The sequence below is a fragment of the Elgaria multicarinata genome, chromosome 6 (genome assembly GCF_023053635.1).
Source record: "Elgaria multicarinata webbii isolate HBS135686 ecotype San Diego chromosome 6, rElgMul1.1.pri, whole genome shotgun sequence".
In the NCBI taxonomy this organism is placed as follows: Eukaryota; Metazoa; Chordata; class Lepidosauria; order Squamata; family Anguidae; genus Elgaria; species Elgaria multicarinata.
This window is the reverse complement of record NC_086176.1, coordinates 48,435,540-48,463,060: the sequence shown is the minus strand read 5'-3', so window position 1 is coordinate 48,463,060 and position 27,521 is coordinate 48,435,540. Positions and strand designations below refer to the sequence as shown.

The 27,521-nt window shown below is 38.7% G+C and overlaps 1 protein-coding gene across 2 annotated transcripts; it reads right to left on the bottom strand.

Moving 5' to 3' along the window:
• Positions 1-26: 26 nt before the first annotated feature.
• CEP78 (centrosomal protein 78) lies at positions 27-21,452 on the bottom strand. 2 transcript variants are annotated; one of them, XM_063128567.1, is made up of 16 exons: positions 21,186-21,452; positions 20,519-20,694; positions 20,350-20,422; positions 18,356-18,459; positions 16,614-16,788; positions 15,623-15,736; positions 14,675-14,739; positions 11,611-11,716; positions 10,189-10,206; positions 8,741-8,876; positions 7,023-7,068; positions 6,571-6,714; positions 5,300-5,377; positions 3,596-3,762; positions 2,119-2,272; positions 27-865 (listed from the first exon to the last, which is right to left on the bottom strand). In XM_063128567.1, the coding sequence occupies exons 1-16, from the start codon at positions 21,436-21,438 to the stop codon at positions 356-358; spliced, it is 2,319 nt and encodes a 772-aa protein (XP_062984637.1). In that variant the 5' UTR covers positions 21,439-21,452; the 3' UTR covers positions 27-355. The 2 variants fall into 2 exon arrangements, with proteins under 2 accessions (XP_062984637.1, XP_062984638.1); XM_063128568.1 differs by lacking the exon at positions 10,189-10,206.
• Between the last annotated feature and the right edge of the window lie 6,069 nt (positions 21,453-27,521).

The following is a 27,521-nucleotide window of genomic DNA, read 5'->3' as shown; positions in this document are numbered from 1 at the left end:
TTCATTACATGTGCCATCAAAATAATTACTGACATAATAAAGTAAGAAATAAAATAAAAACTCAGTCATTTTATTCATTTGGAACTATCATTTTAAAACTTTACTCACATTAGAATTATACATGAGAATTAACTGAACACAAGATTCAATATAAAAATTATATAAACGGAAAATGCACAACCAATCCTTTTGATACTGCCAAGAAGTATTCTCGCTAACATTTACATAGCAAGAAGATAGAGATGAAGTAGAACCATAGAGTGTAGGTTGTTGCATAAAGTTTAAGAATACATTTCTCTCAAATGACCCACACAGTGAATGAATATTAGCAATCTACCTATTGGGAATGGATTTTTCAAACACTTGTCATAGAATGGATGCTTTCTTGTATTTCAGAATCAGATGCTATTGTGTCATTTCTAGAAGGAACACTTTGATGTATACTTTGATCTCCTCTAGCAGAAAAGCTTGCAGTATAGGGAAGTCTTTTTGAATTAACTTTACTATTTTCACTAGCTAGGGCACTAAATTTGTTACTATGCCCACTATACACATTTACACTGGGATCGGAGATTGAATGCTGACTCATAACTGGTTGCCTCTTAGAGGAATCCCTCATTTCCAATTCCACAGGTTGGCTGCACCTTTTAGAAGGTGTTGCCTGGCTGATTTTTGATACATTTTCTTCCATTCTCCAACTACCACCTTTACCTTCAATGTCTTGCCATAAGCTTTGCTGAGACTGACCAATGACCTGAAGCTCTTGTACTTTTGTTGTAGCAGGAAGGACTTCATTTGCAACTTGACTTAGACCTAAATTAGCCTGGAAGTAGACAGGACCAGAAAGAACAGCTGATCCAGCATTCTACAAAGAAGAAGAAAAAATCAAAATCAACTGAACCTTAACAATTATACTGTACTTATAAACATAACAAGCATTATGGGAGAAAGAAAGTTCCCTTGGTATAAGACATCCACAGCATGCTCAGAATTTTTATGTTGCTTTATACACACTGGAAAAAATGGAAGTTAGTTGGAAAGTGTGAGAATGAGCAAATCTCACCACAATTGTACAGCTAACAATTATTTCCAATTCTTTCCTTTGTTTGCTGGCTAAGTCTATTTATTTATTTATTTATTTATTGCATTTCTATACTGCCCAATAGCCGAAGCTCTCTGGGCAGTTTACAAATATATTCCATGTCTTATGAATTTTGATGGCATCTGCTGCGATCAGTCACAAGGATAACAGCTCCCCTGAATTTTAGACTTCATCACTTGGAAGTACATGTCATTATGCATAAAGAAATGCCACTTGGGTATGTCTGACCAAAGTGTTTAAGATGAATTTAGATGATCTTCTTACCATCATAATCCAGGCAGCATTAGGACATGTAGAGAAATTCTCTACACAGCATTCCCCCAGCTACTGAACTTTCTGCTTGTATAGATTTAAAGAACAGGTATCATTTACAAGCACTCTGAGGCCTTAAAGTTTCAGTTGGCTTTTTAGGGCAAGAACCAAACTACAAGAGTGAGTTCTCTTCATTTAATTGTATGTTATCTGGTACACATTGTGTGCATATATGTATATGTATGTAAATATCCATAAGAGTTTATATTACGTTGATAAAGGAATATGGTTTTAAAAGTTCTGTCGTTAAATCATTAGGCACTTCACCTCAAGGCTTACAGCCATGCATTTCACTTGGGCAGATATTCCAAGTAAATGGAGAGCACTTTATGCAAAGTACTCAAAGTACATTTTCCTGGCCTGGAGACATACAAGAGCAGCCTTGTAGTTAAGTAGTTACCTGGTAGCTGTAGGTGACAAAGAACTGCAAGCAAGTGAGTGAGCAGGCTGGCAGAGGAGGGATGGAGTGTTCCGTCCCTCCTCTGTGAATCCCTAACAAGCTAGTGAAAAAATAATAGTCTGCAGGCTAGTAACTTTTGTGGACTTATTTACAAGGCTCCACAAGAGCATAAGGGGAAGGGACAGCGTTAGAAAAGAGAAACCATGTAGAAAGGCTTGTAGGTAAGAGCAAAAAGGGAAGGATTTTAAGAACAATAGTTATTAATTTTAGACAGGCAATATTCCTCATTGATGACTTCACTTACTTTGAAATTCTCAATGTGTTCTTGTCTTTCTTCTTCAAAGGACTTCTCCCTTTGTGTTATTGCGGGTTGAGTTAGAGTAGAAGTCATTTGCGGGTGGCGTAATAAGCCAAAATCTGATTGGTCTATCCCAGCCATTGCAGCAAGCTGTCCAAGTCTGCAAGATTCAAGAAATCATATACTAAATGCAGCTGTTCATAGCACAAGTATATAGAAGAAAGTGATATTACATAGGTAAATACAATAAATTCATAAATATTAATGAGTTTCTTTATAACAAAAATAAACAGCAAATAAAACTTAAAACTTAAAATATATAATCAAATTAAACACTAAAATCAACAAGTAAAAAGCAGCAGAAATACTCAAAACCAATAAACAAAACATAAATACAAAAGCATTTTATAACTGAATCCCTAGAATATTTTGCACTATAAAAGCCATAATCAGAGTATAAAAATGAGAAGATCATCAAGTTCACTCTGTTTCCTTTGTCTGGAGAGAAGAACAGGATCACAGATTAGTGCCAAAGGTGGAATGTTGTATCCTCCCCATCACCTTAAACACCAATCTCTAATAACAGTCATTTTAACAACGTTGCTGGAGACCAGTATGTGCTCAAAATGGTTGCAAATGCAGGGAAACTTCCGATGCTTCCCCAACTTTGTCTGTGGAGCAGTGGCATCTTGAATCTTCCTTCTGCATTACACTTTTGGTGTAATGCATCCAATCATATATACAGCCAATAAAATACTCCTATCGTTAGGAGCATGAAAAGAATTTCTGCAGTTTCAGATACACTGACTACCATACAGGAATTTTTTTTTCTCTTTTAAATATTATGTCTTTGATCAAAAAAACTGTGCACAGAGGAAGACTAGACCCTAGCACTATTCTAAAAATGCCTAAGAACCTTGTGCGGGAATTCACCTAGTGGAATCATCATCATCATCTAGAACAGTTCTCATGCTTCTGCAAAACATTTTATATGCTATTGAACAAGAACATATTTAAATTTAGTTTCAGTTTTCTCATAAAATGTTCTAGTAAGAGGTATCATACAGCTATTGGAAGACACATTCCATACAGAAGAGCACCTTGGGATATACAGTAACTACATAACAAATGCAGTTTCTCCTCCTTGGGCCAGATTTTATGTTCAAGTTTAATATCAGTCTCTCCCACCCACCCCAACAAAATGGTGTGGCAACATTCCATCTTCAAAGAAATCTCTTTGCCTTGACTTGTGTTAAGGGGTCTTGTAGGATTCAAGATGACAAGCAGACAATTTACTGACTGACTATCTTCACGCACACAGCCTGACTACAATCTAATAAACTGATTAGGCATCCTTTGAGGGAAAAGACCTTTAGAAGATGAAGCACTGCTGTTTTCGAACTTTGTTATGGCATAGACAGTGATATATAAACAAGGATAACTGGAGAAGAGCAAACTCAACAGAAGATACATAGTCTCTTACCCAGCATCTTTAAGGAGATCTAAAAAAGCATGAAACTTTTGGAATGAGCTCTCAATACTGCCCAAAACTCCTTCATCTTCCAGAATTGTGCTGGCTACTGACTGCGCATGGAGAACCTCTGACAAAGAGCAGTTTAGATTCCGTAATCGGGCATTTTCTACTTCCAGCTACAAGAAACCATGAAACAATTTAATATTTTCAGTATGGAATGAGCTCCCCAGAGAGGTCCACCTGGCGCCTACACTGTACTCCTTTCATCGCCAGTTGAAGACCTTTTTATTCTCTCAGTATTTTAACACTTAATTTTAACTTAAATGTAAATTTTACTGTTTTAACTCTTGTATTTTAATTTTATATCAATTTTGCTGCGTGGTTTTTATTCTGGTTGTGCTTTTTATATTGTATTTTGTATTTATGCTTTTAAACTGTTGGTTGTCTTACTATGGTTTTAATTTTTGTGAACTGCCCAGAGAGCTTCGGCTATTGGGCGGTATAGAAATGTAATAAATAAATAAATAAATAAATAAATAAATAAAATGCTTCTTTCCAGACAACTGGTAGTGACAACTAAGTGCCATCATTTCAAAATTTAAGTATCCCCAACACCTTGGTTTCACAATGTACTTCCCAGCATTCTAGGTGAAAAGTCCAGTAACCACAATATAGACAGCTGTAATACATAGGGGCACTGACAATGCAGACAATGAAGTCCATGGGCCATATCAGAAAACATACATTGCCATCTGCTGAGTTAGCAACTTTGTAGATCTGTAGTTTTTAGGAAAAAAAACCTTAGGAGACAAAAAATAGCCAAATTGCCCTTACATTAGCTATCACTGGAGTGAGAGAAAGGTTACCACAGTTCAACACTGTGGTAGCCAGATCTTACAATTTATCGGAAATGTACCTGATGTCTTATAAAAAACTTTCAGACTTTCAGTTGCCTGAAAAAAACTACCAGTTCTCTCAAAGCAAATATACTAGAAACAAAATAGAACAAAATCTCAGAGCAGTTACCCCAGTATATTCATTGTTTATACTTAGCAATTACACAAATCAAAACCAACATGTTCAAGGACTTAAAAGCAGCCGCCTTTTCAAAACATGAGAGGCATTTGCCCGGGATTGTAGCATCCGGAGTTAACACAGTGTAGGATGTTGGAGAATGGGAGAAAAATGAAACCATCCCTCACTTTGGGTTTTCTGCTCAGTCAGAAGAACAGCTAGATATCTAGCTGTATTTATATAGTATGACTTTTACAACGATATACTGCAGTGCTGTTACCAGATAATATCACTTGCAGGTTTCATATAGAGGCCCCACAGATAATATCACTTGCAGGTTTCATATATGGCCTTCAGTGGAGAAGAAGCTGATGCCTCTGCTTGCCTCACTCCCGCCCAGTATTATATATTCATTTAAGCAAGGATTATATTATCCAGTGGAATTCAAAGGCATTGAACAGAAAAGAAATTACATCTTCCTGCATATTGATGTTCTTATGGCTTTAAAGTAGACAAACTGTATATGCTCGGTTGAACTCAATTTGGAAAGCCCCTAAAACCTAAAGTCCTAGAAAATTCAATTTTCTGCCAATATAAGAAAAAGACTGAAAATATATTTAAAATGAGACAGGTTAAATTGTTTAACTATGGTGTGCTATTCTTAAAAAAAGAAATTCTAAGAAAGAAAATGTGTGCTACCTCCATTATGCGTTCCTCTGCAGTTACCCTTGCTTTTCGTTCTTCTTTTAAGCTTAGCTGACATTCTTCATAATCCATCTGTCAGAAAGAATACTGTCATCTCTTGAGACACTTGCCAATATCATTCTATGGAAGCTGAATTCAAATCAGATTCTCCCTTTGGATATAATCATTTAGAATTTGGAATTTTAACATTTGCTAGATTAAAATATACTCTCTGCTCTCAAAATCAGAGGTTTAACATCAAGAAGTTAAATCAAATTAAACAAACACATTATTGTCCTGGCTTTATAAATTAAGCAATACCTCATATATTTGTAAAATTTGTAGGTATCATTCAAATCTTAGATATATTCTCTTATTTATGCCAGCTGTTTACTTTCAAGGTCAGTATTCCAAGTAATATTACTATCAATCTGATCAGAAGCATCCTACATTGATGTAAATTCAATTAAAATAGGTATCACTAAACTATTATTTACAAATGAGAGAGAGAGAGAGAGAGAGAGAGAGAGAGAGAGAGAGAGAGAGAGAGACAGAGTTTCATATAGTAACTTCCAAGCAATTTTGATTCCCTCTAGTGGACCTTGTTTGAAACAGCGTTTACAATGAAAGAGAAAAAGCCTACAACCAAAAAGTCATCACTTTGGAAAGAAACTATAGATGATCTGTGGGAGTTATTGCAGCAAAAAAGAGAAGTCCCAAAGGCATGTGCAGTTTCCATTCCTTGCCAGCATTCATCTGGAGTACAGTCTGTATTTGCAATTCATTTCTATGATTATCCTTTTGAAGACCTGTATTTAATATGCGTTTTAGAGAAGTCAAAAATTACATTATTTATTTAAAAGATATATAAGCTGCTCTTTTGGATAAATCCTCCCAAGGTAGCACACAACAAGATTTAAATTCACAAAACACAATAAAATTATAAAAAAAACGAGTATAATTTAACAATTAAAACCAGACAGCATCATATACCAAACAGTGCCCAGTGAAGTCTTAACTCAGTTATAGGCCCAGGTAAGTAAAGAATTTAGGCCTGTTGGAAGGCCTGTAATAATAGGGTGTTATGGACATCAGTTGGACCCAAGTTCCACAAGGTGGCCCTCTCTTCTCATGCCTGCCAGCGTAATTGCTCTTACAGACATGTACAGAGATGAAACCTCCAATGCCGATTTTGGAGTGTGGGCATGTTGGTATGGGTGAACTCTCACGTACTATAACAGGATCACCGAATTAAGTCTTTTATAAATCTAAGATAGTAACCATACCTGTAACTGATGGCATTGTTTCAAGTTAATTATTTCTGGAGACTTTGTGGCATCAGTTTCACAAATAGCATCCTCTATGGCAATATCGGTCTCAGTTTCAGATGTAGAAGCACTTTCTACTGTAACTTTCACAGGAATACCAGACTGCATAAAGGAGGCACAGAAGGATTCTACAATTAGATCTAATTATGCTAATACATTTCCTTTTACAGGTGGATTATATAACATTGTGAACGTTTCAATTAGATATCTTTTCTCTAAAATGGCACAGAGAATACGCCTCTTCCACAAATCAAGATCACACTGTACTGGTTACTGAATAGTAATATTTATGTTAAACTCCCTTAGATAAATTAAGGAAACATCTTAATCTGTACATCTTAATCTGTACTTCACAAAACCAATAATAAAAGTTTAATTCATTTCCTAGAACTGAGTAGAAATTGTGTTACCTGGATTTGCAGTGGAAATTCATGGGTTTTCTTCCCAGATGAAACCCTAAAAACAAGTTCAATGTTTTAGGAAAAGCGAAAGCCTGATTTTTGCAACATCAAACCACAGATTAAACTCAAAACTAGCATTTCACTAAATTTGTTTCCATCCTGAGAACTTGACACACATACATCCCAAAAGCGTGCAGTTATTCCACTCACCCTATTCACTGCCTTTGTTTTCCACATTTATCTGTAAAATTGGTCATTCCTACTTAGAGATAAGAGTTCAACTGCCATGACAAAACACTAACAATGGCTTCTTCCTCCAATCCCAAGAGATACTGTGATACATGAGACACTAGCTGTGCTCACAAGAGCATCAGTGGAGTGCATTACTTTACTTGCCTCTTAATTGCCACTTAGATTTTTTTTATGTGGATGGCCATTCCACACTCATGAATCTACTTGTGCAGAATTCATAAGTGATCAAAACAGCCGCTACAATATTTATTTATTTTATAAGCTGCCCTATAACAAAAAAAAAGTTCACTTTATCAAGAGTTCTTTCTATCCCACACAAGAGCCATGCTTTTCAAAACGAAGTTTTATTAGTAGAGGCATCTAAAGAAGCTGACAAACTGCAGGGCATTTAATGCTTAAAACAATTTGAGCTATTGAATATGCAGAAGTAGAAGCCACTTTGCTACATTTCTTTAAAAGACATGATGTCAAGAATTTGATGATGGATTGATAATTAATGCATTAACAAGGTGCAAATCAGCAGTTGATAGGAACAATACTTTCTCCTTCTGAGGCAGGTTGTCCATCACCATAGTGATCAGCCTCCATCATCAAAGCCAGAAGCGGTGTATAATGTTACACCTATTACATTTTGATCCATTTTCTCACACTAAATTAACTCTAAGAGGAAATCCAGATTTTAAAATGTGTAAGAAAATGTTTTTGTAGTGGACTTGGAGGGATAAGTTGATATTTTACCTTGGATGAATTAGTGGATAAGTGGATGAATTAATGATAAGTTTTGTGTACCACATATGATTTTCCTGTTACAACTGATTAGAATCTAGGTTTGTCCCTACTGCTTTTACAGCTTCAAAGTTTTCTTCACTATTGGAAACACTTATAGAGGCTGATCAGTTATACTGATTCATGGTCCATGTTTATAAATACTTATCAGTAAATATACAGGATCTTAAGCAGGAATGGAATAGGCAAGTGGATTGACCCATTTTGCCTAATCAATGGATCACCGCTTTAGCATCTGTATCCGAAGCATCTAAGGACCTCAGATTACACCTTATGCAGCAAAAGCTCTTTCTCCATGTCTATTGGATACTACGTCTCTTAAATATGGATTCTCTGAGCCCTTTCAACAGTTAAAAAACTGATATTACAATATTAGAAGGATAAACACTCACCATCTACAAATCTTTCAACCTTTGAATGGGTGGTGCATAGATGCCACCTGCAAATGGACACTTACTTGGGTATTTCTTCAGCTTTTATTGAGGGTTATGTATAATTCTTAGAAAGCTGTATTTTCATGTGTACACACATACTTCATATGCATGCACTGAAATTGATATATTATTTTTCTTGTATTATTGAAAATTCACAATTAAAATTTAATTTTAAAAAATCATCTACTTGCCTTCCTTCCCCCCATCCTTGGTATGTGCATGCTATGATTTCTCACTGCCTCCGATATACATTACCTGTGCTGTCTTGCACGTTCAGCTGTACGCCAAGGCAGAAAACCATGTGCTTCTGGGGGCAATGGCTTTGGAGCATAGTTGTTTTGATCACATGAAGTCGTCCTACCAGGACTCAAGGATTTTTTGGAAGGAAATCCTGTATCATGCAAGAGAAAGAAAAAATATAGAACTTTTAAGATTTTTAAGATTTAGAGATAGAAGTGGATGAGAATTGGTTTCCACTCTCAATCCAAAAACTACACACTGCCAATCATCTAAGAAAAGGGTATCCCTGAATTTACCAAGAATCTGTTTAGCTGGGGCAAAACTGACTTTCCTGGATTCCCCATTTGGCCCTCTTGGTTTCTGCAGATGGCTGCACCCTCTTCCCCTGGGCTCCTGACCACCAGTTGTTTGGGGTTTCCTGGTTTTAGTGCAGTTTTTTTCTCCATTCTAAAAGGCTAAAATGCCTTTTCTAAGGCTTAGTTACTCACAGTAAGAGCTTTAAGCTAAAATATCCTTGTCTTTACCCTATTTTGGCCTTATCCTTTGGCATTTTACCCACCTACCACTGTAATGCGGCACCTGAGAGCATCTCCAAAAATGGAATTCAGCCCTCAGGCTAACAAGCAGTTGTAGGTTATGCTCCACAAGAGGAAGCTACCACACAGTTGCAGTAGCCTGGGAAGATGTCAATAACAAATTATTTCCTTCCTGCCTACTTCTATCACATATGCTAGGAATTGTCCATCTGGAAACACTCTATCAATGAAAAGGCATTGTGCAGCAATTCCTTCTTTCTTAATCAATTTTCTGGAGTAAGAGAAATGATGGAAGAAGTTGTGGGAAAACATGGGAGGGTTCTGAGTTGGGGACGATATCTGTATCCCCTGTAAAAGCCTCATCTGGAAGCACCCATAGGATCATAGAGCTTTGTGAGACTCAATAACTTTCTTACATAAGGACTTATTTTTCAAGCTTATTAAGCATATGTTTTTCGAAGAATCTTTTACAAAGGAGCAGCTAATGTTAAGGCAAGCTGTATAGGTGGTGCATCACGCTTAAAAGATATATCACCGCAATTCATATTCCAGACACTAGAGTATGCTGTTGTTAAACACCCAGTGAAAACTATATATCTATGTATTTTTGCCTTAACAAAAATGTTGCTTTATACGCAGATGCTATGTGCGCTTAACTTAGATGAAGTCTTACCAAGTTGAATAGAACCCACCTCTTCATAAGTTAAGATTGCAATTGTGCGTCCAATCTTATCCATGTTCACATGGGAAAAAGTCCTACTAAATTTAATTGATAATAACCAAAATGGATTTCAGTTTTACAAGGTAATCCTGTTCATGTTTACAGAACAAACATGTTCAGTGGGGCTTCACGCCAGCATATATGTGCGTAAGACAGCAGCCTAAGTTTCCAAATATCTCATAGATAGTACTATTTTGCATGCTTACCTTTGTGTCGCCAAATTACTGAAGCAGAAGTAGGAAACACAGCCAAATAGATAAATTAAGCAAGATCATACTTTTTAGATAGGCTTCAATTTAAAACATTGAGTTTCAGTGTCCAACTTGCTCAGGAGTTATCAGTTTAAGGGTCTTCCCTACCAACTAAAAGCTCACATTTAGAACAAGAAACTCCAATTACTATTACAGTCTAGAAACAAGCTTTCTGTCTACAGGAAACAAAACTCAGGACATTAAAGTTATTGTGTAAGGCTAGCACAAGCCAAGCCCCCTATAGATAGAATGTTGGGCTTCAGGAATTCAGTTTCCACATCACACATTTAAATCAGGCTTGAATTGTAAATGAAGGGATTTAAAATGGAAGGCCCAAATGTACTAAGCTTGCAGAATGCAAGCTCTATTACAAGTAAAGATACGTGCCTCAAAAGGCTATAAGCATGGGTGAAGGACTTCCACGACAGATGGAAAGCTGAAATTTGGTGTATATGTACCCAAGAATCACCCATCACAAGAAGAGTTTAAAACAGGCACATTTGCTATAGACATGTATTTACTGCACATTTAAAATGTAGCCTATCAGGTTAGTTTTATCAAAACATATTTTCTATGTAGTACAGAAGTAGGGATAGGAGTAGCACCAGCAGCCTATGACTATTACAATTTGTTCTTAGATAGTATGTATAGAAGATATTTATATTTATCTAATTTCTGTTCAGGCCGACCTGAACGCTCATTTAACAGAGTTAGAATTTTAAGAATAATGACACTTGGAAAATATGAAAGTATTTTAGAACTTTACAAAAACAGTATTCTGTCTTTCTCTAATTAGGACAGTCAGTTTTTGATCTTTGAAGAATGCAAGTCCAAAAAAGGGGAATATTTCAACTGGTTGAAATGCATTGATACAATCTTTGTGTCATCTTCATTACAAAGGTTAAAATATATGACTAGCCCAAACAACAACAAAAAATTCCTGTCATCTTCACTAATTAATGACAGTAGGGTAAAAAGAAAAAGAAGAGCTCTAGACTAAAAAGAAGCCTCCCCAACTTAACTTGAGAGCTTTACACTGCCTTCCACTGAAGTACAGCGCTAGAGCGAAGACAGAGAATCCCTTCCAGAAGGACACGTTTTCTATATTATCGATCCTGCCTTTCATAGAAGAGGGAATTAACTCTTTCTTGTTTACTCTACTTCCTTACTGATCAAGAACAGTCAGGAGATAACTGCAGCTTTCTATTTTCAAAACTTCAAAGCAAAGACAACTGTATTAGAAAATCCTCTTCTTTTTAAAGTTTCATGGTTTTTACAGTCTCACCTCTAAACAAATATGACTACCTACAAGTTATCAGTTCACTGATGCATCAGTGAATTTGTATATCAACTCACACAAAAGAAATAAATAGTTACCAATACGAATAGTAGCTTTTCCTTTCCTGCCATTTCCCAAGACAACTGTTCTTTTTTTAGGTTTATTCTTAACATCTTTGGAGGATGGGGATGCAAGCCATTTATACTGGAACAAAAGGGAAAAAAACCAGAGTGAAGATGTTTTGGTTCTGCAGTTACTAAAGGGAGAGGGCCTTCTCAGTGGCTGCCCCCCCCCTCCACTATGGAATGAGTTCCCCGTTGACCCCCGCCTGGGGCCAACACTGCCATCTTTTCAGCACCAGGTAAAGACCACTCTCTACTCCAGGCATTTAAATATATATGATGGGCATCTATGTCTGCTGGTTTGAATAGGTCTATTAGGGAAATATTGTTCATTTAAAATTGCTTTTAGCTTTTTATACCATTTTAATTTTTGTGTGTTAAAATTGTTTTAGACTCTTTTTATCATGTTGTATTTTTGTATGTTGATGTATTTTTGATGAGTTGTTGTAAACAGCCCAGAGAGCTCCAGCAGCAGTAGAGAAACGAACTAAATAATAAATAATATTTCAATGTGTGAACACTTACTCATACTAATATTAGAATTTGTAGGATACCAAAATTAACATGTCATTTGCAGGACCTTTCCCCGCTAATTTGTGGCGACTTATTCATCCGAACCCAGTGTGTGGCAGGGGTGGCTGTGGTGTTACACCCCACAAGTCAATTCCAAATGTATGTCTGCAGTTTGTAAGTCTGTGGTTTGTAGAATGTTGGCCTGAGTGGGCGGAGTTAGAATGTCTTGGGAGGAGGGAGGAGTGATATATAAGGGAAGGACTGAGGGGATTGAGAGTTCTTGTTCTTGTGCTTTTCAAGAAAGCTTTTCAGGGAGACTTGTTAAGTACTCTTAGAGTCTGTAGTGCTCTCTGTATTTATGTACTTAAATTCTGGGAAATTTGAGAGTCAGTGTAGTGAGTGGTGTCTTTAGAGTGTGGTGTGCACGTAGTGGATGTATAATAATCAATACTGATAATAAAGAAAGTTCAAGAGTGATTGTGTGAGAAAAAGGAAAGCGCGAATGTGGGAGTGACCGGATTGTATGAAAGGTTTCAAAAAGGTTTTTAAATGTTGTTATTTGAAACAAAGCTTATGAACTTTTAAAAATAAATTTTAATTGTTTTGTTTTTAAAACTACCACAAAAATCCCACGTGTCTGTTCGGCATTTATCATCTTAAGTTTACACATTTAACACCCACTCTGACAATCATTCACCTAAGCAGATATAACTCACAGTGCATTATTATATATATTAAAATCCATTCTCCATTTTAAACCCCTTTCTCCACATAGTTTGGAGGAAGGTGGGCTTTATCCCTTGCCTCAGGCGTATCAAGTGGTGGTGCTTGGCTTGAGCAGGGAGTAGCCTCGGCCGGGTCTGGTGTTCAGAGCCTGTATCGCCCCATAAGAAGTGGTGGCAGACGTGAGGTCTGGTGTTCAGAGCCTGTGGCAGTGGCTTGGGACCCACCCTGCAAATTTTACTTCATGTCATGGGTTGTATTGTGGATACAAAGTCACCCCCGCTGTGCCCCATGCCGGTTTCAAATGACGCTCCTACATCAGTGAGGGATTATGCAAATGACTGTCATGTGCACAGCACACGTGAGGAGGGAAGCCACAATGGCTTCTTCCCCCTGCATGATCTTCCAAACCCAGTCATTGTCAATTCCAATTCTCTAAACCAGTGGTTCTCAACCTTCCTAATGCTGCGACCCTTTAATACAGTTCCTCATGTTGTGGTGACCCCCAACCATAAAATTATTTTCGTTGCTACTTCATAACTGTAATTTTGCTACTGTTATGAATCGTAATGTAAATATCTGATATGCAGGATGTATTTTCATTGTTACAAATTGAACATAATTAAAGCATAGTGATTAATCACAAAAACAATATATAATTATATATTGTGAAATATTTATTTCTAATTACAAATAAATGAAATATGTGTTTTCTGATGGTCTTAGGCAACCCCTGTGAAAGGGTCGTTCGACCCCCAAAAGGGTCGCGACCCACAGGTTGAGAACCGCTGCTCTAAACAATATCACACAAAAGATCTTTCTGGAGCTTTCTACAAGTTCCTATAGAGAGCTCCAGAAAGACCTTAAATACAAACAGCCTCATGCATCACATATCAAAGACCCCTTTGTTGGTTCCCCTCCTTGGTTTACTGAGGAACACAGAGATAGCTAGAGCAACACTGATGGAAAACCCACATCAAGCCTAATTAAATATGCCATAAAAGCCCATTCCCAGGCAACAGCAAATAAATCTTCCACCTCTGCATCAGCAGAACTGCATTAATCTCAACTACTCTGACAGTTTTGCCTGGTGCTTCTCTGATAAAAGTCACGCAAATTCACTCTGACTTGGATGCTATACAGAGTCTACAGCAGAAGCAACCACAGTTGTAGTTGCTTGGATTGACCTGAACAGATCTCTTGAGGAAGCTAATAGGGTGATTGGGGTTGTGAAAATCACCATGTGGTGTATGAAGTTCCACAACATCCAGTGTTACCACCAATATTATTTAACATCTATAGGAAACTACTGGGTGACATCATTCAGTGCTTTATAATTGGGTGCCAAGGCTGTCACAGTTTAGAATCATTGTCTGGAAAATAAGGTGATGCTGATGGAAAATGCTGGAAAGAAGTAAACTGCTTCCAATAGATAAAGGTAACTGTCTCACTGTCTAAACAGGTAAGGAGCTTACTCTGAGCATCCTGAAAAAAACAATTATATAATATTTTGAATTTTAAACACATTCTTAATTGCTCAAGAACGTGTTCTTGTAAATATTTTCATTATCCAAAATATAACGATCAAAGCTTTGACCAATTCAACCATCTATCAGGTATGCTTTAGGGTGGATTCCTGCACTGAGCAGGGGTTGGACCCAATGGCCTTATAGGCCCCTTCCAATTCTACTATTCTATGATTCTATGAACTAGGGGGGAAGGCTGGCTCCGATATTGATAGTTCATTATTTTATAGATTTTATCATACCAATTAACTATTTTTAAAAATCTGCCGAGATTATACCTCCAAATTAGTTCCATCTGCATTCATCAGGACTTTTTCAATTATTTTCTTCATTAAGGCATGTTCTAAATAAAGATTAATGAAAGTGTCAGCATTTGTACAGTATATTTAAAAAAAAAACAATCCACCCCCTTGTCACTCACTCAGCCACTTTCTAATATGAAAATGCACCCAATAAATGTTATGAGACTGAACTGCTCATACTGAGCCTAAATGGCACACCCTTACGTCTAGCACATGTCCAAGCTGTAAATACATTTTCTCTTTCCTTAGAGTTAGAGAGCTGCTTGCTCTTAAATGCTAGTGGGGAGAAAGAGTAAAAACCAGCCATCTACTAGCTCCATGACTGCTAAACAGAACTCTGGAGTTGTGGGTTATTAATACAACAGCCCACTGCTAAAAGGCTATTTTCTTCCTTATGCTAAAAGAGCTGCCACTTCTGGCAGGCAAAACATTCCAATTTCCCCCTTATACACATCTGCTACTCACTTCCTTATGTGTTTCTATTGGCTGGTGAATAGAAGGCAGCAACAGAGACGCCTAAGGAAAGAAACTGAACACAGGCCTGTTGCTGTTCATGCCAGAAAGGGAGGGGAAATTAAAGAGCCCCTTCTATCTCACATTTGTGGAAACTGTCAGTGGAGGCAACACTGATAGTTCTCCAGTCCTTGCTCAATTCAAATAACAGCCTCTGTTAAAACTCAAAGTTATAGGTGGTTGGTGCACAACCTCTGCAATACTTGTTCAGTCTGGGTATTATATTAAATTAAACGTTGGTCTTTCCCTTCAAAAGGAAACTTACTCTATAAAGAATACCCTAAACTTCTCAACACTTAAAAAAGGGGGGTGGGGAGGAGAGATGATGGCCTATAAAATGCATTATACTGTTCAAATTGCATTGAGTATGCATTTTTCCACTTTAGGACACTGAAACAGAAGTGTGCATACCTACTAATGGATTTTTTCTGATGTCTAAAACCACTAGTGTTGCATTAGTCTTAAATGCATCCAAGAATGATTTTGCTCCCTCATTGGTAATTCCACATTGCTGCAAATCAAGTGCTAGAATATTAAAGAGGGTTAACATTACTATGGTATAATGTATAAGTATTTAAGCAGAGACATAAAAGAGTAAACATAAACCACATGAATTTCAGAGAATGCACTCAGCTTGTCTGCTCTAATTGACATTCTGTAATAGTTAAAATTCAGGAAGTAGTACATTATTTCAGCACCATGTTCTGTGTAATGTTATACACACTTAGCCATTAAAAACATTTGCCAATCCCCTGGTCAGTTTCATGAGTTTCACTCACCAAGCTGTATTTTGTTTTTATGTCACTTTTTATCTATCCTTTGCATGTTTTGGTGTTGATTTTGTTGGTCTGCGACCATAATAAATAACAATTAAAATTATTACACATTAATTTGCATATGGCTGTCCCACAGCAATTACTCCTGCTTTTCTGGTTTCAACTGCTTGAGTTTATTCAGCGCTACTCAACTGAGCAAAGTGGAACAGAGGGGGTTAATAGTCTTCATTCCTCATGCTGAAGAAGGCTGTCTTGATATAAGACGTCCCCACATTCTTTAAAATCAATCACTGGTTGATAAAACCCATGGAGGTTAAGATGGGCCAAGAGAGGAGAGGAGACAGCAATGATTGCAGCAGGGGAAAGAAACCACCCATTGTGGCTTCTCCCCATGCGTGCATTTTTAATCTATTATGTTATTAAAATAGGTAAAAACAAAGATATCTCATCGAAAAGGAGAGGCATCCTGACATTCCTCACACTGTACCACTCTGAGTGCCGTTTTTCTTGATAGAAAGCAGGAGAACAAAGCAAATTAATTAAATAAATAAATATTAAGGACTAGGTCTTGCAAAATATGCAAAAATGTAGATACATGCTCAAAGCAGTATCTATGTGGCACACACCTTTTAGCCACAGGTCTTCTCCCAGGCATTCAGCTAAAACATTAGCACCTCGGTCACCAATAAGTGTGTTGCAGTTGAGAGTGATGCGCCTCAAGCCAGCCATGCAATCCAAGTCAGGTCTCCTATACCGCAGGCTCTCAGCCCAAGCTTCACCATGTCTTTTCATCGCTTGGTGCTTTGGAAAAGAAAACCACACTACAAATAAATATAGCTGCTGCAAAGGCTAGTTAGGAGGGGGAAATCAAATGACCACTATACTGTTGAGGCTGTTATGAGTTAGATTTCAGACTCATTCATTATTGTGTGAAGACAAATAATTTGATAGAATTCCTTAGGAGCCAACACAGCTTTTTGAATGGCTTATCTTGCTGTGAACTTCAAACAAAAATCATATAATGTTTTACAAGTTACTACATTAAGATTTCAGTAAAAGTAGTGATTTGGGACATGAACCTCTTATCATCACCAGAAACACTACATGCTTAAAGATAATGACATTGTGATACATTTATTAAATTAGAAGGTGAAACAGAAGACTAAGGGTGCAATCCTATGCATGTTTAAACCAATGCAGCCTCATGTATCTCTCCAGGGATGATGTTCCAAAGGTGTGGGGGCATTACTGAGAAAGTCTGTAGTACCTGCCAGCATAATGGCTCTAATGGGCCAGAGAGTAGGACCTCTGACACTGATCTTAAAGCTTGGACAGGGTCATACAGGTGTAAGCAGTCCTTCAGAAAATATTTAGGGTTTTAAAGGCCAAAACCAGAACCCAGAATTGGCCTCAGAAACTAACAGGCAGCCAATGTAAATGATACGCAATAAAAGTCATATGATCTGAGCACCTACTCCCACAAGCATTCTAGCTGCCACATTCTGTATTAGTTGCATCTTCCAAATCATCTTCAAGGATAGCCCCACGTAGAGCATATTGCAGTAATTTAATCTAGATATAACTGTAATTGATGCCACCTAGGTAAAGCACTGAGTCTAGGAGCACTCCCAGATTGCATACCTGGCCTTTCAGGGGGAGTGTGTCCTACCTAGAATTAGATATAAACCTCCATCTAGTTTAGCAGATTTCCCAACCTACAGTACTTCCTTCTTATCCGGATTAGGTTTCAGCTTGTTAACCTCATCTATTCCAATAAGATACTCAGACTCTCGTCTAGGGTTTCAATTGCCTCCCTGGGATTTGATGATGAAAAAGAGGTAGAGATGCATGACATCCTCATATCCATCCAGAGAGCTTCGGCTATTGGATGGTATAGAAATGAAATGAAATGAATAAATATTGATGACAACTAGTCTAAACCTCTGGATGGCTTCTCCCAGCAGTACTATCTGTCCATGTAGCTGTTGAAAAGCATGGGAGACAGAATGGAACCTTGAAGCACCCCAAATAACAATGGCCAAAGGGTGAAACAAAAGTCCCCTAGCCACACCTTACAGCTCTATCCTCCCAGGAAGGACTGAAATCACTGCAACACCATCCCCTCAAGTCCCATCCCAGAAAGACAGTTAAACAGGATACCATGACGAATGGTCTTGAAAACCGTTGAGAGATCCAAGAGAACCAACAGGATCATAATCCCCCTATCTATTCCTCTATCTATTCCTCTTGGTTGCCTGGTAGTCATCTACCAGGAAACCAAGCCAGTTTTTATCCCGAGCCCAGGTGGAAAGCCAGACTCACATTAGAAATCAATCTTCAAAAGAGCTGTCATGAAAGCAGGTTTTACCTTTAAGATGCTGGCTATGTGTTCTGATCCTCGCCAGGTCAAATTGCACCCTGTAAAATCTATAGATTTGATGCAAGCTGAATTCTTCACACTCTGACAAATAACTGAAAATAAAAAGAACACATTTCACCATTTAAATAACTAAAGTTGCCATCTTAAATAGATTACAATTAAAGGCACGAGGGGAGGGGGATCTAGGTAGTTAACTAAATTTCAGTCTTACCTACTTATTTATTACATAGCAAAATGGGGTGGGAGGAGAGAAGCTACTGTATAGCAGCTTTGGTTCATGCAGATCTAGCTGGATCTGTTTTACATGGACTACATATGTTAGAAATATACACTTCATGTAACATAGGCAAACACTGGCTCTACACGCAGCATGCTGTTTTCCATTCCTTTCATTGAAGTTCTTCTTTCTCATTGCTCAACAATAGCACCTATTATCAGTGGCGTATTTCTGGAGTCCCTTTAAAAATCCACTACACAAAAGTTACTTTCCTATTTGCACACACTATTCTTTCAGTTTTAGAACTATTAACAGAATGCCTGATAATGGATGGTGTTGTGTAGTTTTGCTCTTTTGTTGCTATTTATTGGCACCCATATTTGCATAACAAGCTGTTTCTAGAGTTAACCCCACTTGTACTAGCTCCTAATTAGTTTAGGTTTCTTCAAAAGCCAATGTGTGTTGAACCCCTTGGAGAAGCATTTTCTCCTTGGAACCTTGGCCTGGAACTAAGAGGTTTGTTTCCTTCTATCACGCTTGAGATGAATTTCTACCATTTATCTGCTGGAACAGAGAAAGATTTCCATGGTGTATCGGCTATACTTGATCAGCTGGTTGTGTCTTAGCTGTGACATCATTATCTGTTCCTTGTTATTCAACAGCTGTAATCTGGTGGTCAAAATCAGATTGTTTGTATTCTTTGCAGCAGATTTCTTTGCATTCCATTTCAGAAGAGAATATTCTGAGCAATGAGATGAGAGAGAATATTTCCTCTCTCATCTCACACTATTGCCCCTCTCGTCTTCGCTCCTCTGATGCCATGTTTCTCTCCTGCCCAAGGGTCTCTACTTCCCTTGCTCGGCTTTGTCCATTTTCTTCCGCTGCCCCTTACGCCTGGAATGCTCTTCCAGAACATTTGTGAACTACAAGTTCAATCGCAGCTTTTAAAGCTCAGCTAAAAACTTTTCTTTTTTCTAAAGCTTTTAAAACTTGATTTTGATCTGACTTTTATACTGTTAGTTTTACTCTACCCTGTGCCTGTTTGGTGCATTCTCTTCCCCTTCTTATTGTTTTATTATGATTTTATTAGAATGTAAGCCTATGCAGCAGGGTTTTGCTATTTTATTGTTTTACTCTGTACAGCACCATGTACACTGATGGTGCTATATAAATAAATAAATAAATAAATAAATAATATAGTAGGACGTGTCTTTGCGGTGTGAAACCACTACCTGCTAGCCATTAGATAGTGGCAATTCACACATCACAGGTACCCTAGGTAGGTTTAAACAAACCCTAGGTAGCTGTGGAAGAGCTGGCTCCCAGGCACCTGCCAGCTCCCACTGAGCAAAACAATCCAGGGACACACCTGAAACAAGCTAAGCTATTATCCAGAAATCAAGACGGAACATGGCCACTACCTAAATGTTCAACTTTCAATATAACAACAGAACTTATGTTCCAGCTCGAAGGACTAGTTTAAACATTACAAGATTGATTATAGTGTTTATCTAATCATGATATTCTAAGAACTTCCAGTGGAAGAAAGTCAAGAAGCCATAATTTTGTTTCAAATATGGAAAATGCTTTAACATACTAAAAGAAATAGATCAAGGTTAAAAAGGAAATGTTATATTAACTCTACTTGTTGGAACAATATTATGAATGTATGAGACTACAAAAACAGAAGCGAGACATAATCTATTTTTAAAATCACATTGCTTCACACATAGGTCTATTTTTCTTTAGAAAATTCAGAACTTACTTTCCAAACCTCCATCACCAATTGGTGAGTGTGCTAAAGATAGTCTCTCTAAAGATGATGTGTTAGCCAACCCCTTCAAAACAAAGAATATTAATAATTTTAAAGTGGGCACAGAACAGAAGTATTTTCCTAAAAAAACCACATTTTTAAAACAATTATGTTTTCTTACTTTTGTCAAAAATATTAAGTCTTTTTCCCTCAAAAGCAGTCCCTGTAGTTCCAGATTTCCCAGGGTACTTGATATCATCAGACAACCTTTGATAGCTTTACATAGTTGACCTGCCAAGTCTTTGGATCGAATTGCTGGAATTCTTCGTCTTATATGAGTCCCCAGTTTTTCAACACCTATCAAACAAGAAAATTAGATCAGTTTTGATGTTAGTATTACTGTTTATATAGGTCATTCACACAGTGTGTTAATTCTGCCTACCACACCATCTTATCTCTGCATTTCAGATGCAACTTCTTTTGTACCAATAACACAGTAGTCGAAGGTATTTCAAAACATAAGAAGGATGGAAGCCATGTGCATAATTCTCTCTCTGCTGTTAGTTCTTAGAGAAATAAGGAGTAAGGGATTCCAACTGAAAAGCTGGAAAAAAAGGAAGCGATACCATTAGAGGAGAAAATGAGACTAAAAATGCAACAAAAAGAGGGAAATAACCACAATTCTTACATTAAGTCTAAGTTTATTTACTTTTTAATTTTACCACTACAAAATCAATTTAATTTGACTTTATTAGACATTGGGATGCTCAAAAAGTTTTAGTATTCATCTATGGAAGCTCTCAGCAAGAAGCCATGTAGCAGTTGTATGATGTTTAATTGGCCATTACCTGAGTCTCCATGTCCTTGATGGTGAAAACTCTTTATGGCAATAGAAGTCAAAGTTTTGTTGTGCCTGATAGCATTCAGGAGGGGTACCCAATCAGAAGTTTTGATGCGATCTGCATTTATATCAAGAACACCATGAGGCTTCTTAGCTTTCACAGATGCTAGAGGGACACAGCCTTCAAGTGCACAGAGGTGCTCATAATGAGAGTAAAAATCCAAGCTGCACTGTCTTCTTATTCTGACTGAGTCAATCATTTCTAGTCATGTAATGAGTGGGGATTCAAAACTAGGAGAAAAAGTAAAAATAATGTCATGTTAATTTAACAGGTATACACAATATTTGACACATACTATACTGAATTCACCAGAACTGTAACTCTGCCCTGTTATTATTTTCCTTCAAGATTGCAGCCTGGGAGAGACTGGATACAGGACTTGAGCATACATGCATGCTTCCCTGAAGGACCAGTGAGCAACTAAACCAGGAACCCGTGCTTCTTTAAATGTGGGTATTTCCTAGCCATGACAGATTAAAACTGAGATCAATTTGAATTATTAGGAAAGATCCTAATCTGTACGCTGCCCTGAGATCTTAATGATATAGGGCGGGATACAAATGTTTTAAATAAATAAAGATCCAAGTTGAAATAAATGCAGAGATTCCTGGTTCACTTCTCTTTGTACTAAGAAGTGTGGGAGAGAAAATGCAACCCTGAGATCCCCTCTCAGTCTCTTCCTGAGCACAATCCTAAGGGAATGACATCTGATTAAGGTTATGAAGGCCATGGCTAGACCAGGCCTATATCCCAGGATTGTCCCGGGATCATCGCTATGCATCCAAATGACACACAGGTGATCCCGAGAGCAGGCAGGGATGACCTCTCCATTTGCCTGGGATAATCCTTAGGTCTAGCTAAGGCCAAAGAAAACTTTACAATATCACCATCCCAGTTATTCCAGGTACCAAGAAGCAACCATTCTACGCAAGAGACAGCTATTGACCAAATTCTGTTCATGGGAACCAAGCTAAAACAGACAACTAAAGGTTAATCACCTGTTGTAGTGACTTACTAAATGCTGGCTGAATTATTATTATTAATATTTATTTATAAAGCGCCATCAATTTTCATGGTGCTGTACAAAACAAAACAAGACAATCTGCCATATAGCTTACAATCTAAAATCACAGTAACAGACAGGGGAGGGATGGGGAAAACCAACCGGGGTAGGGGGCCTTAAAGTCAGAAAAAGGGAAAATGCTATGATGTCTAGCTAAGGCCAGGTGGAAGTTTCCTGCAAATTTCTGGGGTCTCTGAGAAGTTAAGGAGCAAGGAGGGACTAGACCAACTGGTCAGGAACATAGCCCAGCGGAAGTATGGAGACAACTGGGAACTACTCCATTGAACACAGAGAGCAAAAAGTAGTAGTACCTGGAAGTAAAGTTGCCAAGGAAAGCTAGATGGAGATAGAAGGTGAATGCTTTTATTACAATGAGTTTATGTGATTACTCAATAAAAAGGTTTCTATTACTTCAGTATGTGCATTAAGTGAATACTGGCAGCAAGAGATCTATTGATCTTTGCTACTATTACATTGTTGCAGACCTAGCAGTGAGGCAAGACCAGTCCAAATCGCAGCTGTGGTTTTTCCAAATTGACACTATATCAACTAAAAAAGCTACTATACAGAATGTGCCATGCTAAAGGGCTTGCAATGCACAAACCCTGCCCTTCAAACTCAGGAAGAATTTTACCTTATTTACAAATACAATATTAATGCGATACTAAAGCAAAGCAAAGGGTGCTATGTTCTGGCTCGATGCATCAACCAGAAGGTTAAGGGCTGCTGGGTTGTGTATGTGTACTTAAGGCAGGTATGGTGGACATACTCATGGTGGACAGCTCGATGAAAATGTCCACCCAGTGTGCGGCCACTGTAAAGAAATCAAACTCCATTAGGCGTTATTAGAAAAGGAATTGAGAATAAAATGGCCAGTATCATACTGCCCTTATACAATTCTATGGTGCGACCACACTTAGAATACTGTGTACAGTTCTAGTTACCACACCTAAAAAGGATATTATAGAGCTCGAACAAGTGCAGAAAAGGGCAACTAAAATTATTAAGGGGCTAGAGCATCTCCTCTATGAGGGAAGGTTACATCAACTGGGATTGTTTAGCTTGGAAAAAAGAAGGCTAAGGGGAGACATGATAGAGATGTACAAAATTATGCATGGTGTGGAGAATGTGGATAGGGAGACATTTTTCTCCCTCTCTCATAATACTAGAACCCGGGGTCATCCCATGAAGCTGATTAGTGGGAGATCCAGGACAAATAAAAGGAAGTACTTCTTCACACAGCGCATAGTTAAATTATGGAACTCAATACCACACGATGTAGTGATAGCCACCAATTTGGATGGCTTTAAAAGGGGGTTGGATAAATTTCTGGAGGCAAAGGCTATCAATGGCTACTAGCCCTGATGGTTGTGTGCTATCTCCAGTATTCGAGGCATTAAGCCTGTGTGAATCAGTTGCTGGGGAACATGGGTGGGAGGGTGCTGTTGCACCATGTCCTGCTGTTCATCCCTGGCCGATGGCTGATTGGCCACTGTGTGAACAGAGTGCTGGGCTAGATGGACCCTTGGTCTGATCCAGCAGGGGACTTCTTATGTTCTTATGCCCACAGCTCCAGCTCAGATGATACTGCTGATATTATGCAACTTCAAGAAGTGGTACAAGAATGTTCCTGCTTTCTTCTTCCCTCCCCATTCTTTTGTATCATGTCTATTAAATTATGAGCCAATAGGCAGGGACTGCTTTATCTTAATTAATTTCTGTACAGTGCTTAGATAAAATGTAAGCATGTTATAAGAAATAAATGACATACTAATTGCCGCCTTCCTGTGCCTACCAGGCATTTGAACTATAAGAACATAAGAAGTGCCATGTTGGATCAGACCAAGGGTCCATCTAGTCCAGTTCACACAGTGGCCACCTGTATGCCTTGGTAAGGTGTTCACCCGTAGCTTGTTGGGAGTGCTGTGTGTAAAGCCTAGAACTGAATTCCCCAACAGGTCTTTGTGTGAAGCTCAGACACAGATTCCCACACTCCACGGTCTTATTTGGAATGCGCTATTGCTACTCTTACCCGCAGGTACACACCCTTGGACCCCCAGCTCTACTTCCTTCCCACGCCACCTACACATCCCGTACAAATATCACAGCTGTATACAGGAGTAACGAAGTATAGAAAAGTAACAGCTGTCTCTCCCAGAAAGAATGCAACGACACTGACGGCGGGAGTGGGCGGGCGAGTGAGCTTCACCTGATGCATTCCCACCAGGGGGAGCTTCGCCAGTTGAATTCCTACCTATTATACCACAGACAGCTGAGCAAAAGGCGTGAAAGCCAGCTCTAATCTAAAAAGAAATGGATCTCTGACTAAATTCGGGGGGCGAAGAGGAAGGACAGCGAGAGCCACGCAGAAGGACACCACCCCACCCGCCCCACTCCGGCGCAGTACCTCACCTGGGGGCTGCCTGACTTAAGCCCCGCCTCTCCACTCCGCGCGTGCCACCGTTCCCTTGGTTTCCCAACCGCCGTTCCCACACGCACACGACTTCCCCACCACGTGACCTTACAAACAGGCGCCCTTATTGGCCACTTCCTCAAGTAGCGGTTGCCGCCAACAACCCGCCCCATCTCTGTCCAGCGATTTTTTTGTCTTTTTTTTTTTTTTAAACCACAACCTCTCATTTTACTGCATATTCGGTCAACACAAACTAGATTACCTTAACCCCGGGGGTGGGGGGGGCGAAGGCGGAGAAATTCACCACCACCCACCTTCCACTCGCGTTGCCCCCGCACAGACGACCGCGGACAAAACAGCCATAAGCCACCCGCCTCCAAGCATCGAGCGGCCCGGTCCTCTCCCTCAACCACGCCCCCACCCTAGGCCCAAACTGAAAAGATTGGCTCCCTCAGAAACGGGCAGCCTTTCCATCCGCAGCCTGGTGCGCAGGCGCAATGGCGAGAACCGAAGCCGCTACCCGAGGTTTTCCTAGCTCCGTCCTTTCTCTTTGAGGACTAGATTCCCCCCCCCCGCCGTCCCACAATCTTATGTGCTTCTTCTATCATCTATCTAAAAATATTTCTAGTCTGTCTTCAAGGGTGGAACCCTCTCCACCCTTGCTTCAAGACCCATTGCAGAAGTTTTCCCATCACGCGTATATAATTACAGACTTCAAAACTGTCATTTTAAGAAATGAGGATCCTGTGTCGTCTAAAGCTGCTAACCTAAGCACACTAGCAGCGCAATTCTTTGCATGACTACATAGCCGAAGTCCCATTGAATTCAATGGGGCTTACTCGCAGATAACTCTACATAGGATTGCAGCTTTACTATGGAGCGAACACCGAGGACCTTAAAACCAAGTAAACGTGCTTAACCTTTCTGCTGTAAGTTCAATGGGCTTTATCATCGTTTAATCCTAAACACACGAAGTAGTAAATAGCATCTGATGAAGGCAGCCCATGAAACCTTATGCCATAATAAATGTGTTAGTCTTTAAGATATCACAAGATTCTATTGTCTTTAAATATGTATTGTAACTCTGGAGTCAGCTTGGATAGGACTATTTGTTTCTTAAGGCACAATCCTATGTATGTTTAGGCAGAGAAAAGTCCTACAACTTCCAGCATTACCCAGTCGAATGCTGGGAGTTGTAGGACTCCACCTCCCGTCTAAACATGCACCGGATTGCACCCTTACTCTTCTTTTTACAAAGCCAAAGGCAGCTAACAGCGGAATAAACAGCCACTTAGGTAATACTATTTTATCAAGAAATGCAATACAGATCAAGTTTAAACTTGTGAGATTTACCAGGTTATTGTAAATAGGTTCAGATGTGAGGTCTACGGCTGCATAAGTCCCATTAAATTCAATAAGATTTACTTTTGACTAACTATGCATAGTCTTCTGACTACAAAATAATTTTTGCATTTCAATCGTCTATGTTCCAAACATAAATCTATGTTGACTAGAATGTATATTTGAATTCATAATAGCCTTCATCTATTTTCTATCACACCATTAACATTCCACCCATTCTCTTTCCCTGCCCCTTTCTTTATGTGCCACATCTGTAACCTAGATTACAAAAATGTGGACAGCAGCAGTTTTTATAAAATGCCTAATCAACTTTTACCATTCTTCGTCTCCCTCATCCCTCTCTCTGTAAACAACAATATTTACACGTGATCATAAATACTGCAAGATAAGTTCAATGTTTTTATGCAGACCTATTGTATGTGTGCATACTAAGAAGTAAATTCAACTGAATTCAAACAGACTTGGTCCACTGTAACTGTACCACTAGGGTTGTAGCACAATTCTGTGCAGAGACAAGGATGCTAATGTATGTGATGTGCTTTGAACACAAAAGTTAGAACCTGCAATATATTGCAGAGCTTCTACATGAAGCATTTATTGTGTGCTCATGATTCCTCGCTCACAGTAGTTTACATGTGCTTTACAAAACATCATCATCTTCCAGGGCCTCTCCTGCTCTTTGCAACCATTTTGGCATTTTTTCTCCTTAACATGGAAAGTCTGATATATTTGTGAATGGTAGCATGAAACACTGGTGTATTTGCACAATTCTGCTATACCACAGGATCAACTAGTGGTTGTGTAATGGAAGAAAGAAATGAAAGAAAGAAAGAAAACGTGTAAAGAAACTGATCTTAATCCTGCAAAGAATCTGGAAGCAGAAGCTTCCAGATTTAGTAAAGTGGCAGGTGAAAAGCTTCATGTAGAAAAGCCCACAGCATGGAATGCTCCTGTTCAGGTTTCTTCTTGTATATGGATGGATTGCTTTAATGACATACGGAAATGTAGCCCTCTTCATATGAACCAATGCACAACTTGCTGAATCTGAAGGGGCCACCTTCATTGTCTGAGGGTTGGAGAGCTTCTGAACAATATGAGTTGGAGTGGGCTGCTTGACTAGGAGGGCAATCATATATGTGTCTACAGAAGTAGCTTCCATTGAGTTTACCCAGGTAAATGTGTATAGGACTGCAGCCTAAGGGTACAATCTTATGCATGTTTAGACAGAAAAAAGTCCTAAAACCCCCAGCATCCCTCCAGCCAGCCATGTAGAATTGCATCCTAAATTAACTTAGGACAGAGGCCTATGCATGTGTTTACACTGAAGAAAGTCTTACAATGCCCAGCTATGCTGGCTGGGGAATGCTGGGAGTTGTAGGACTTCTTTCTGTTTAAACATGTATGGGATTGTGCCCTTAATTTCGCATCCAAGCCCAAATTTGGG